This window comes from Fundulus heteroclitus, chromosome 15 (genome assembly GCF_011125445.2).
Source record: "Fundulus heteroclitus isolate FHET01 chromosome 15, MU-UCD_Fhet_4.1, whole genome shotgun sequence".
Classification (NCBI taxonomy): domain Eukaryota; kingdom Metazoa; phylum Chordata; class Actinopteri; order Cyprinodontiformes; family Fundulidae; genus Fundulus; species Fundulus heteroclitus.
The window spans coordinates 24146016-24159238 of NC_046375.1; the positions used below are offsets into that span (position 1 = coordinate 24146016).

Sequence of the window (13223 nt, forward strand, 5' to 3'; positions counted from 1 at the left end):
AAACCTGAATATTATATAAATTATTATCAGAATATACCTCAAGGTAAATTGAGGGAAATGAGTGGCCTAATGTAACAGGAAAATATATGTATCTCGAACAGTTACCATCTTTGTTGTTAACCCAGTTAAGTTTTGGTGAGAATTTTGTAGCCGGTGGGAGTGGGAGTCAGAAAACCTGGACCTCACCAAACCCTACAAAGACCATTCGCCTCCTGGAAGCTCTCCAAACACGTAACAGACTCGACTTTTCTGGATTTGTGCTGTATAATATGTGTCTAGATGTAGACGGCATGGTGCTGTCCTCGCCACCTGTGCTAAATCCACCCCTTCCTGCGCTGCGCAGCTCTCGTACCACACTCACATTGAGACACAAAATGCTTTCGATTGTAGCTCTATAAAAGTTTATTATCTGCTGTGCAGAGAGTCCAGTCTCTTTCAGTTTCCTGAGAAAGAAGAGTCCTTGTTGGTTCTTCTTCACCAATTTGGAGCTGTTCACAGTCCAAGAGAGGTCAGAGGAAATGTGAATGCCCAGGAATGTTAGATATTATGTAGTTATTAAAATTGCGACATAAATAACATCTGCCTTGACCTCATCTCCGTTGTTGGCTGTAGTGTCTGTCATCTTGCTCCGTACAAAACCTCTAGCTTCTCTGTGGAGTTTAAATTAAACCAGTTTGTTGCCAATGTTTGTCCAGCACAATGATACTATGATCTGTAAAGCAGGTACTGTTACCTTTGGGATTGTCAATCAATCCTTTCTGAGAGTGGAAACTTCTCACTGGACCTCCAGCAGCTTGGGTTCTGTTTCCACTCTTTCTACTAGACTCCATGACGCTGATTTCCAAATGAAATGCTGAATTTACTTTTTATTTTATAGTAGGTCTGAGGCACACTTGGCAACAGTGCAGTGTTTTTTCCCTTAGCCCAGATAAGATGCTGTTGATGCTGTCTCTGGTTTAGGAGAGGTTGAATCCAATAATTGTATTTTTATATACTGTGTGGCAGCTCTTGAAGCCCCTACTCCAGCTGCAGTGCACACCTCCCCCAAACTCTTGAATGAGCCTTCCTTCTTAATCCTCTCAAGGCTGCTGTTGTCCGTTTGGTTTGTTCATCTTTTTCCGCCACACTTTTTCTATCCATTGAACTTTCAATTAATATGCTTGGACACAGCACTCTGTATCCAAGCCAGCTTCTTTAGACATAACCGTTTGTGGCTTACTCTCCTTGGAATTAAGTAAGTAAAGTTCTATTTGTATAGCACCTTTCACAGATACAATTACAAAGTGCTTCACAAAACACAAAGGAAAAGCACAGGAAAACATGACATCAAATTAAATCAAAATATGTTTTTAGCTGCGTCTTAAAATGGTCAGAACAATGGGAGATAATTCTGCAGTCGGGGTGCAGTAGCTTGAAAGAAGCGATCCCCATGGGTTTTAAACCTAGGATGTGGGGCTAACAAATTATTCTGATCAGAAGACCTCAGAGCTCTGGCAGAAGTCTGAGGCTTAATCCTGCCAGGAATATATTGGGGGGTCCTCACCATGCAGGGCTATAAAAGTCAAAACAAGAAGTCTAAACTGGAATCGAGCAACTACAACAGGCTTGTTTTCTCTGTTTTCCAGATTTATGGGAATGAAACACAGGAAAGAACACATCAAAACAAACAGCGTGACCTTTTTAAAGGTAGCAGGAACACGCACAAACAACCCTTTTGTGTTGTTTGGGGGGAAGGGCAGAGGTCCACCAGCATTTATAAAGGCTCCTGTGACCTTTATTTAATCGTGGAGAGTGACAGGAAGGAACGAGGACTTTCAGCCCTTTTCATGTGGACTGCCCGCCCCAACCAGTTGAGCTGCCCAGCGTCCAACACCCACACGCGCTTAATTGGTTTTACGCTCACACTCGGTCCTCCTCTAACGGACACAAAGACCTCTCTCACTGAATGCTGGGATGAAAAGATGGAAAATGAACTCACTGGCGGTATGCGTGGAAGCGGCCAGAAAGGAGCCAGTTGTGTATGGATTAAGTGTGTCTGTACGCGCATCTGTGTCTGGTCAGAAGTGAAAAAATGACAGAAGGCTTGTTTGTGTAAGAGCAGTGGCTGCTCACCATCAGATGAGATAGGGCGTGTGACTTGTCAGCCTTATCGGCTGTCTGTGACTCTGTGAGTGAGTCAGGATGGTAAACATGATAGAGGTTTCACTGAATCACTGGGGCAGAAGCAACACAGTTGGACTTCATGGGGAAACATCTGAACTTTTCTGATATACCACTGATTTTTTTTTTTTTTGGGCTCTCTCTCCTTTCTGTGTTTGTTCAGCTCCTGATGGTGATGTTAGATTCCCGTTTCTAAAACCCGCCCTCCAACATGCACTGTATAATAAACAGAGACCAGAGCAAAGATAAATGAACAAACCCAAACAGCAGGGCATAGTTAGGAACGTTTTCTGATCCCAGTACTGATTTTTTTCCCCCCTACCTTTCACTAGATGGATAAAACCACAGAGAATCCAAACAGGAATGTAATGCTGGACCACAGCAAAGAACCACAAGTAGAAAAATAGGGATCTCCAGAACTGCTCAGATCAGTGTACGATGAAATGACGCTGACTTATGCTGGAGCTGATTCTGGCTCCAGTCTGCGCTCAGCGCAGCTGAATCTGTTTCAAAGTTCCAGCTCGCAGCAACATGATATGCTGTGAGCGTACCAGATGAGCACAGTTTCCGTTGGAAAGACCACTTTTTAGAAAGCATCTCAAAACTGAAAATAGGGCTTAGAGGATAATGAGGAAAATATTTAGGTCAGCCGTGACCTAAGGCCTAATTCCTACCTCTCAGTATGCTCTAGTGTCCAGTCGACCATCAAGCCCGTTTCACATAAAGCTCGTCATCACTACCTGCCTCTGTAGCTGTCTGCAAGCCTGATTTTTGTCAATTCACTGACTGTGCAAGTTGGCGGGGACAATCGTAGCGCCAGACACCCTGAAGATAAAGAAAAGAACAGGTCTGACCATGAGCAGAAGAAGAAACACGATCTGCTACTTTCTCTGTGTGTATAATTTATCTCAGGGCAAACAAGGACACAAAGACTGCATTTGATGTTCTAGTGTGAAACCACTTCATTCTTTCTTTTCAATTCTCTCCCTCTGAGTGTGAACCTTATCGCCCCCTAACGAGCTTTTGTGAAAATGTTCTATCCTTAGGAGGAATAGGTGTTTTCCACTGAGCTAAAATTAGCACATTAGCACATGCCTGCCCACGGTGTCCAAGTGGTGTGGACTGGGATTTCAGGGCCTTAGACAGCTTTCCTGTTACAAAAAAATATATGTTTTTTTAAATGATTCATTACTTTCATACAGAATATGAAAAAACTGGAAATATTAAAACAAAACTATTTTCTCCTGTCTGGAGGTTATAGATGAAGCTTTGTTTTCCTGTCAATGTAGGAGATCAAGCAACATTCAAGTTTAGTGATGCTAAAGAAGCAGGATCACTTTCCTAAGCCGTCTAGGCTGCCCATTCTGCAGCAGCATCTCTAAGCCAGCCTGCACCCTGTTAACTAACAGTAAGGATGGAAGTTAGCTGCCGGTATATCAAGCTGGATTCAGAGACGCTTTTTGTTAAAAACTCAAATCTCAGTAGTTTCTTTCCTGCAGGCCAACATGCTGCTTGTGTACTTTTGTAGTGCTCTGCCCTCTGCATGTGTTTAAAAAAGATGTTCACACTTCTCCTTTTGGCTCAACAGTAGTTTCCTACAGCACACAAACCTGAAAAAAAAAGATGATGCTCGCAGTTCTGCTAAGCTCTGTGTTTCCTTCTATAATATAAAAAAGATCAATTTATAAATAAAAGGCTTTGATCAAATATCAGCACGGTATGCTAGAGCCAAATTTACCACAGGTACAGCATGACCCAGACTTGACTGGGTCTCCCAGTCATGTCTGCACGGCCATCAGATGGCGCCACTCTCTCTGCCCTGTGGCAAACTAGCAGGCCGGAACTAAAGTATAGAAACGCAAGTGGCGTCGTACATCGTCTTACAACTGCAGCTGTTGATTATTTACACTATTATCCTGGGAAGGGACCTGGCTCCTTTTTAATTGTGTAAAAAGACGTGGCTTTTTGCCATTCTCTGGCCTCGCTTCCTTTCCATTTCCTGAGAAAACTGAGGCGACAATCGTTTGCCAGCCTCCAGCAAAGCACCGGCGAAACTGGTGCGTGTGAAATTTCAAGCTCGTACACTTAGACGTTGTGTTGTTTAATGTTGATCTTTTATCGTCGTCGCTTGGCACTACAGCCATTTATCTGGACCAGCAGTGCAGTGCTTTCTTAAAATGATGATTTCCTCGTCTGTAACATAGGATGAACCCGGTTGTATTCTTCTTTTGTAGAGTGGACATAAAAGTAAGATTTCAGTCAATTCCAGCAAAATCTTCTGACTCCTCATCCTTGTCGGTCACGGTCTGCTCGGAAAATATCTAAACCCCGCCAATTTCATAACCAATAGGATTTCTGAGAAACAAGCGATCCAGCAGCGTGATCTTAAATGCTGCCATCGCTGTTGCCTGTTGAGTCTTCACGGCGGAGGCTATAAAAGCCAGTGGTCGATGTAATTTGTCGGTCCTCGTGCGTCGAGCCCATTACACCTTAGCTAATTGTAAAAAGAAAGTTAATAGTCCCATACTACCAGCAACCGCACATAAATAATTGATTGTTAACTCAGACCATAAAACTAAAAGTTTTCTGTTTGCTTATTTAGAATGAGAATTTGAAATTGTGTTGGCTTTAAAATTAAGATTTACAATTAAGATTAAAATTGGCAAGTGTGCTTTGTAAAAGTGCAAAGAATACTTTTCAATGTATGTTGTGTGAACATAGTTACAGTTTGACAAGTTTAATCTTTTCTTTGCGCTTGAGCTTGGTTTAATCATATATACATCTCAGCAGATGATAACAAATGATCCGTGAACACTCGACTGAACACTGATAGTTGGTGCTGATGTCCTTAACAGAAAGAGGGGCCCAAAATCTAATTCTGTCCAAAGTCCCACACCCCCTTGGGCCAGCTCTGACTGCAGTATCTACAGTTTGATCTCCAGACATATCACATATTCTTTTGGACATGTCAAAAATGAGCAACAAGGTGGCATTTCAATAAAACTAACGTATCTGGTCCTGATGCAGCAGAACACTGGGAATTCTACCCCTTTGATTGAATACACATGCATTATTCAGAACAGGAGTGAATCAAAAGCAACAGACAAGCTTTAAAGACGTGGTAGATCTTTATATTCTACAAAACCCATTTTTTTCCTTGCATTTGGAAACACCTAATAAATGTCTTGACTACAGCAGCATGCATAGCAAAATAGGACTTTGTAAGAGGATGTTAGGTTCTCCAGGTGGAGAGAAGTGCATCTTTGGAGGAGATGTGGGCCTAAAACATAGAAAGCATATGTGGCTCTGGAGTACCGGTACATTTTTCTGCCTAAAGCTTTCATCAGAAAAGCGGAAACGAGCGTGCCAAAGGCGCTTAATCAGTGCACACCATCCCATAGCCTGGTCTGGATCTGCAGCACAGAAGGGTCTGAATAGTTTATTTGCGCGCGCGCGTGTGTGTGTGTGTGTGTGTTTTGTATTTGGTCTAGAACAAAACTGATGTTTCCATGATGTGACTGTCCAAGTGATGGATCTGACTCCAGATGATGGGCACAGTAGGAAAATAACTTTGTACATTCTAAAGTACCAGATTTTATATGGAAATATTTTTACAGTAGTTTAACCTTTTCAATAAATCTACATAATTACCCCTGGGCTGTCTGTGCGCCATAGTGTTTAGGTGGATGTTGTTTTTCTCACATTTTGTCACATCTCTCTTGTCTCTTTATTTGCCCCATTGTTATCCTCTTAACATTTTTGGATGCACATTAAACAAGTAAACTTACCATGAGGGGAAAAGCATTTTTTCAGATTCATGCTGTTCAATACGTAATGTTTTTTTCAAGAAATGTGCATTGCAAGTGTTGCACACGTTAATATTCTCATTAACATTGTGTTGTATTGTACAAGCTAATGATCGCATGTACCTCCCACAGAGCCACTTTCATGAATAGATATTTATTGCAGCATGCACCCACTTTCATTTATTCTCACAACATTCATTGCTCTGAAAAACAAAAAATAACCCTTGTTTTGTCAGTGATGCCTGAGACTCCCCCCATTGTGGTTCAAACGATAATGTTTATTTTACATACTGTATACTCTAATATATAAACAATATGGTCATCCTACCTGTCTGGTTAAAAGGATAAAAAGCAGTAAAAATCTGGCTGAGAGTTAATTAGTCATGTTCACTTTCCCACGTTCATTACACAGAGGTCATGTGGAGTGGACCATGAGGCTTTGGGAGGATCAAACCATGATAACCTCTTTATGTCAGTAAGACAAGCTCTGGTATGAGAGGAAGGGCCGTGTGTTTTTGGGTGGGGGGGATGAGGGGAGATACTGAGAAAGAGACTGAGAAAAGAAAAATATTGGGAAAGATGAGAAGTAAAAACTATTCAGCAATGGGCACAAGAAGAAACAGGTGTCCGACAGTGTTGTAGTCAAGTCACTATGCCTCGAGTCCGAGTCCAGGTTCGAGTCACCAGTGTTCAAGTCCGAGTCAAGTCCAAGTCATTAAAAAAAAAATCCGAGTCGAGTCCGAGTCGAGTCCACTACTCATCCGAGTCAAGTCCGAGTCGAGTCACTATTGACGTGTGATGTATGACATGAATCAGTAACATTCCATTGCACTAATAACTTTTTCGCTGTAGTTACCCTTGGTTTTACTCGGTAAAACTACCGCTTTTTCCAAGTCTAAGACGTCTCCTAACCATGGTTTTTAAACATTGTTGTTATGGAACGCGCAACAGCGACTCGAGGTACGCTGAAAGGCCGCATATGAAGGATGTTAAAGCCGCAAGCGGCGTCGATCGGCCCTCGCAGCCAAGCGCACTCCGGCCTATTGGCCACCGCCGCGGTGCCGGCCGGCGGGCGGGGTTCGCGCACCGCCGGCCGCCCCCCACCGCAGATGCTGTTACGCATTTTCCTCGCCCGTCCACCGGGCGATTCCCACAAACGCGTTCGGCAGCGTTCCCCCATGACTCACAACAAATCTGGTGTGGATCGGTCGATGCAGCGAGGAGATATAGCCGTTGGATAATGATAATGCATTTGGCCACCGGACCGGACTAAATTGTTCGGCGGGCCGGAAAATTTATACCGATTCCTGGACGGTGACTACAAACAGAAAAAAAAAAACGGCAGATGACGGCATGAACACCAAGCAGGAGAAAAACAACGACTTACCTTCCTATCAACTCGGCCCGTCTTTCCGAGCCCTCGACACTCAAGCCATCGTTTGAGCTGAACGTTGGTATGTTGTTCCACAGTTCTACCAGTAAAATGGGCGCCTGGACATCCTCTTGTGAAAGTTTAACAGCGGAAAAGTCGGTCATATCGTATCTGTTGCATGTGTAACGGCTGGTTGCTACGAGCACTCTCACACTGTTTGCCCAACCTTAGCGGCAAGGGGCGTTGCTCATGAGACGGTGACGTCACGTGCGCGGTAAGACAATTAGATATTAAAATCATACACCAAATAATATTCTAATGACATATTAAAATTATAGCCTAATGATATAAAAAAAGTCGAGTCTTTTTCTCAATTTCCGAGTCAGAATGATCTGAATGTAGGAGTCCGAGTCCAAGTTCGAGTCATCAGTGCTCAAGTCCAAGTCAAGTCACGAGTCTCTAAATTTAGCTAATGACTCGGACTCGAGTTCGAGTCTCGGACTCGAGTACTACAACACTGGTGTCCGACAAAATGGGAGCTGCTGAAATAAAACACATACAGTGCTTGCTAAAAGTATTTACAGCTCTTGAACTTTTTTCACATTTTGTCACCTTACAGCCACAACGTCTTTGTAGAACCTCTCATCACCCATCTAGTGTTGTTGGATGTGTCTACCGTCTACAGATAGAAATCTTTAACTATTTTTCCTTGCAAAATGGCACCGGTTCAGTCAGACTGGATGGAGAACGTCTGGGAACATCCATTTTCAAGTCTTGCCGCAAAGTCCATCCATCCATCCATCCATTTTCCAACAGGCTTATCCCTATTGGGGTCACGAGGGGGTGCTGGTGCCTATCTCCAGCATTCACTGGGCGAGAGGCGGGGTACACCCTGGACAGGTCGCCAGTCTGTCACAGGGCAACACAGAGACAAACAGGACAAAAAACCATTCTCACACACACTCACACCTAAGGAGAATTTAGAGAGGCCGATTAACCTAACAGTGTTTTTGGGAGGAAGCCGGAGTACCCGAAGAGAACCCACGCATGCACAGGGAGAAAAGCCAACTCCATGCAGGGCAATGGTAGGACTTGAATCCAGGACCTTCTTGTTGCATGGCAACAGTGCTGCCCACTGTGTCACTGTGCAGCCCTGCCGCAAAGTCTTGTTTGGATTTAGGTGTGGACTTTGACTGGACTATTCTAAAACATGAATAGTCTTTGATCTTAACCATTCAACTGTTCCTCTGGCCGTGGTCAAGGTCAAGATGGAAAGTGAGCCTCCACCCCATTTTGTCTAGCCTTAATCGGGATTTAGCTTCCCATGAAGTTAGACAAGCTTTGCTGTCGCTACTCATGAAAAGCATCACCATATTTCACAAGATGATGTCATATGCTGTCTACCAAACATTTACTTTTAGCCAAATGGTTTAATTTTGTTTTTTTCTGACCATCTTCTCATGTTTGCCCAGTCCTTTTACGTTTCTTGCGGTCAGCATTAAACTTTTTTTCCCCTCCCAATTATGACATTATTTCTTGCTACACAACCATAAAAGTCAGGTTTGTAGAGTGCATGAATAAGCGTTATCCTCTCTGACACATTCCACCCGAGCTGTAAATCTCTGCAGCTCCTCATGGGTTACCAAGGGCCTCCTTTACCGGCTGGTTGTTTAATCAGTGTTCTTTTTTTTTTGCCTTTTCAATTTCGATGGACAGTCCTCAGTAGGTCCCATGCCCTTCATTGATGAACAGAACAATGCCCAGTGAGGTTTGTTTAAAGCTTGGAATATTGCTTATAACCTAACCCTGGTTTAAACCTCTCTACAACTACCTGTTTGTCTCCATGATGCTTTTTGTTCAACAAGGTCTTCCAATAAACCCCTGACGCCTTCATAGAACAGCTGGGCTTAACACTGAGATTAAATTACTCATAGGTGGACCTCTGAAAGCAACTGGCTGCACTGGATTTTCTTTAAGAGTAACAGAGTAAAAGAGGCTGAATATAAGTGCATGCCACCCTTATTAGATTTGTATTTAAAAAAAAATCCAAGCTTTGTTTTACTCTTCCTTCCTCTTCATAGTAATGCACTACTTTGTGTTGGCCTTTCACATGAAATCCATCAAAATAAATGGAAGGTTGTCTTTGTACTGTGAGAAATTGTAAAAAGAAAAATTTAAGACTTAAAAAAAAATGTAAATGTAGCTAAAATACAGCTAATCCAAAGAGCATATGAAGCAAAAGGCAGGCGCAAATAGAGACAGAGACATGCTGACAGACTAGAAGACACTTAGATGGAGCCTGCTGATTGACTCTCCAGGATGAACAAAGTCCTAGTGTGCTCTAGCTTTTATCCTAAAGGTCCTCAGAGCTGCTCAGACACACTAATTGTCCATAATACCAACAGAGAAATAGCATTGTAGGGATTCTGGGTAATATTAAAATGATGATAGAAAATGACTGAACTGTGTCTGTGTTTTAAATGATTCTGCTGTTCATATCAAGGGAGACATCTCTAAGGGTCAGAGGTTAGGAGGGGGATGAGGACACATGGAGTACGCTGCAGGCAGTTAGAGAAAATGTGGGAGTGTTGTAAAAATGTCGCCTTTACTTTGGGTTAGAGCGTATTTAAAGCCATGGTTTGGTTATTTTATTACAGTATTTGACTGCCTTCACTTCATGGGTCTTGGGTTGTTTAAGTATAGAGTGAAAATGTTTCAACCTTTAAACTTGTAATTGGTAGCCATATTATATTTTCATTTAGCTACAGAAAAATGACAACTCGGAGCAGTTTAATGAAGTTTTAAATATTACTTAAAATGTAGAAATTTGCTGACAGTCATGATTATATGCTTAAACATGAAGAGAAACCATTTGAATTAATTTAGAACAAGACCTTTCTGAGAAACTTTGTTGAGAGCAAAGAAGCTCCAGAGAAAGTGAACATTTCTTTAAAGTTTAGGTATGTCTGTCTTATTTCTAGACCAGCATGAATGCAAAGTCCTCACAGAAACTTCACAGGGGAGTGGTGGCCTAGTGGTTAGAGCACAGAGCTTCGGTCCCACAGGTTCTGAGTTCAACTCCCACAAGCTGCCATTCTGGGTCCCTGAGCAAGACCCTTAACCCCCAATTGCTCCCCAGGCAGCCCACTGCTCCCCAAGGGGATGGGTTAAGATGCAGATGTGAATTTCTCCATTGTGAGATCAACAAAGTTTAATTACATTATTATGAAACCAACCGCTTTACAGGGTCATGGTTGACCAAATATGTCACTAATTCAAACAATACGTTGAGTTTTACCTTAGAAAGCTACCATCAGGACACATGTTTCGTAGCACACATACGTCTTTGTCAAATGTATTGCGAATAGTTAGCCACCAACACCACTAGTATAACTGGAGTCGTTGCTATGGAGCCAAAAACACATTTCTTGAGGGTTAAAAGCTACATGTGTTGGACCTGCTGATCACCCTAGCAGTTGATGTTTAAAAACAGGTAAATTGGCAAGTGTGAGGAATAGAGTGGGTTTGACAAGGAAAAACGTGATGTTAGAGATCTGGGTCGGAACAATTTCCACAGACCATTGGGTTGTTCCCAGTCAGAAGTGGTCTGTACCACTGAAAAGGAGCGGTGGTTAACCAGTAACAGGGTCATAGAAAGCTTAATGTGCCAGGAGGGATTATGGGGAGAAGGCAAGCTGGCAGAGTCAGTGGGATAGTTTGGGCCTTGTTCTGGGTGGGATACTTTGGGCCTTGTCATCTGAGATAATTGGTTTTACTATTTAGCTAAGCATTGGAGCAGACTGTGTGCACCCCCGTGTGTACACCTTATGGGTGTGGCCTCCTTCGGCAGGATTTTGCACCCTGCCACTAAGAAGAAAGGGTTCAGGAATGGTTTGAGTAGCACATCAGCCAGTGTGTGGTTGGCTTGGCCTCCAGCTTCTCCAGATTTCAGTCAATTCAAACATCTTGGGGACAAGTAAAAAAAAAAAAAAAGTTAAATCCATGGAGGCCCCACCTCACAACTTACAGGACCTAAATAATCTGCTGCTAACATATTAGTATCGGTAAGCACAGCTCATCTTCTGGGATCTAGTGGAGGTTTTAAAGGTCCAGGGCTGTTTTGGCAACGAAAGAGTGGTGGTCGTAATTTTATAGCTAATTCCGACAGCAACACTAAAGAAACTGGGGGCTCAACTGTTGTTGCTGTTGTTTGGGTATTAGTGCAAGGAAACGGTCACACTTTAGTCATATCAACTAAGTCTGTTGAGAGCAGGACTTAATGGAAGAAGGAAAATGGTGAAAAAGTTGCCCTGTAAATGCTACAGACTAAAGTCACACCAGTCTTTTCCTGCAGTTTCCTTCTGTTCACCGGGTTGCATCTATTGTCCTGTGGCAGAATGACAACTCTATCAAACTAACGATTTTTATGTAACACTCTCCAGCACTGAAAGATGCTGTATTGAAGGCAAGTCGTTATGAATGAGTTTGGGCTGTTTTTTTTCTTTAGGGGGTATGCCGTCTAAACACAACAATGATGTGTGTAAGATTCAGTGGGGGGCTGGTTAGCAGTGGAAGGAGAACACAATGGCAGCGTTTGTTTGAAACTGCAGTTATCCTGAACTGATCTGACATCTGCAGCCATTTCTGGAGAGCAGAATAACAGCTGAAACCGGGATTTGAGATACGGATCTCAAACTTATAGTGGAGCCTCACAATCAACGAGTGAATAGACGTGATTGTTATTATTTCCCCCGGATCCAAAGAAAAGAAGTCAAGGCGGAACAGAGTTCTGTATACGAGAGAAAGGCTGTTTGCGCCCAATTCTGAACTTTGCTTGGTTCTGTGTGTGATTTCACAGGAACTGGTGTGCCTATGTGGTGACGAGGACAGTAAGCTGTGTTATGGAGGACGGAGTGGAGACGTACGTCAAGCCAGACTATCAGCGCTGTACCTGGGGGCAGTGTCCCCGAGTGGCGTGAGTATCTACCTTTATGTCTCCACAAATTCCTCCTTCTGCTCCTAGACTTTGATATCAGTATTCATCCTTGCTCTTCTTACTTTCTCTTCTCTCCTCGTTTATATCCTTTGTTCATCCGCCATATGTTCTTCTTTCCTGTCTAGAAAACCTCATTTCCCTCATCTTTTGCCATTTTTATTCCATGGCCTGTGTGATTACAGCTCAGTCTAACCTCTGAGAGCTTAGTTTGATTCAAATGCAAAGAAACTGCGGTTTTGGGGCACGCAGGTGAGTTATGGCCTGAGAGTGACCTCTTAGAGGGAGCTGCTGTGGATTATCTTGGACTGAGGTAAGTAACCTAGGTATAGTTGTGTTCAGATTAATAGCACTCCCACATCACTAACAAGATCAACCACTGTTTTGGGGGTGAAATATATATTTTCCACACCAAATAATCATTAGTGGATATAATAGAGTAGCAGAAAACCCACAGATCCACTATGATTCTGTGTTAATGAATCATTAATTGAAAGAAGGCCTGTTGGAAAATTTAGGTTGTGGAGTTCATTCAGTTGTGAAACAAGTGTTCATTATTTAGGGATACAGGCAGCAACTATATGCTGGTTGTTGTGGACTCTGAATAAAATGGGCATAGTTCCAAGCATTTTTCAGAAGAAAACTATACTTCGATTAAAAGGTTGGTGGAGATGGATGAAACACATAAATAAGGAGAAACATATAAATAAGTGGCATATGAATAGGGCTAGCTAGAATAAGTTCGAATGATTTAATATGGAAAACAGATAATAAGCAAGATGTGGGAGAAACCTGAAAACAATCAGCTAATTAGCTCAAAGAATAGCTAAAATGGTCGAGATGAAACTAATAATTAGCTTCAAGGTGACCGAAGAAGGAAGGTCTACAGTTC

At 42.6% G+C, this 13223-nt stretch overlaps 1 protein-coding gene across 2 annotated transcripts in view; it reads left to right on the forward strand.

Annotated features, from left to right (window-relative positions):
• Positions 1-13223, forward strand: part of LOC118566241 (EMILIN-1-like) — a 41677-nt gene that overhangs the window by 11365 nt on the left and 17089 nt on the right. For both annotated transcript variants that reach the window (XM_036147689.1, XM_036147690.1), the window contains exon 2: positions 12197-12313. In XM_036147689.1, the coding sequence (XP_036003582.1) occupies positions 12197-12313 (117 nt within the window). The remainder of the gene's footprint in view (positions 1-12196; positions 12314-13223) is intronic.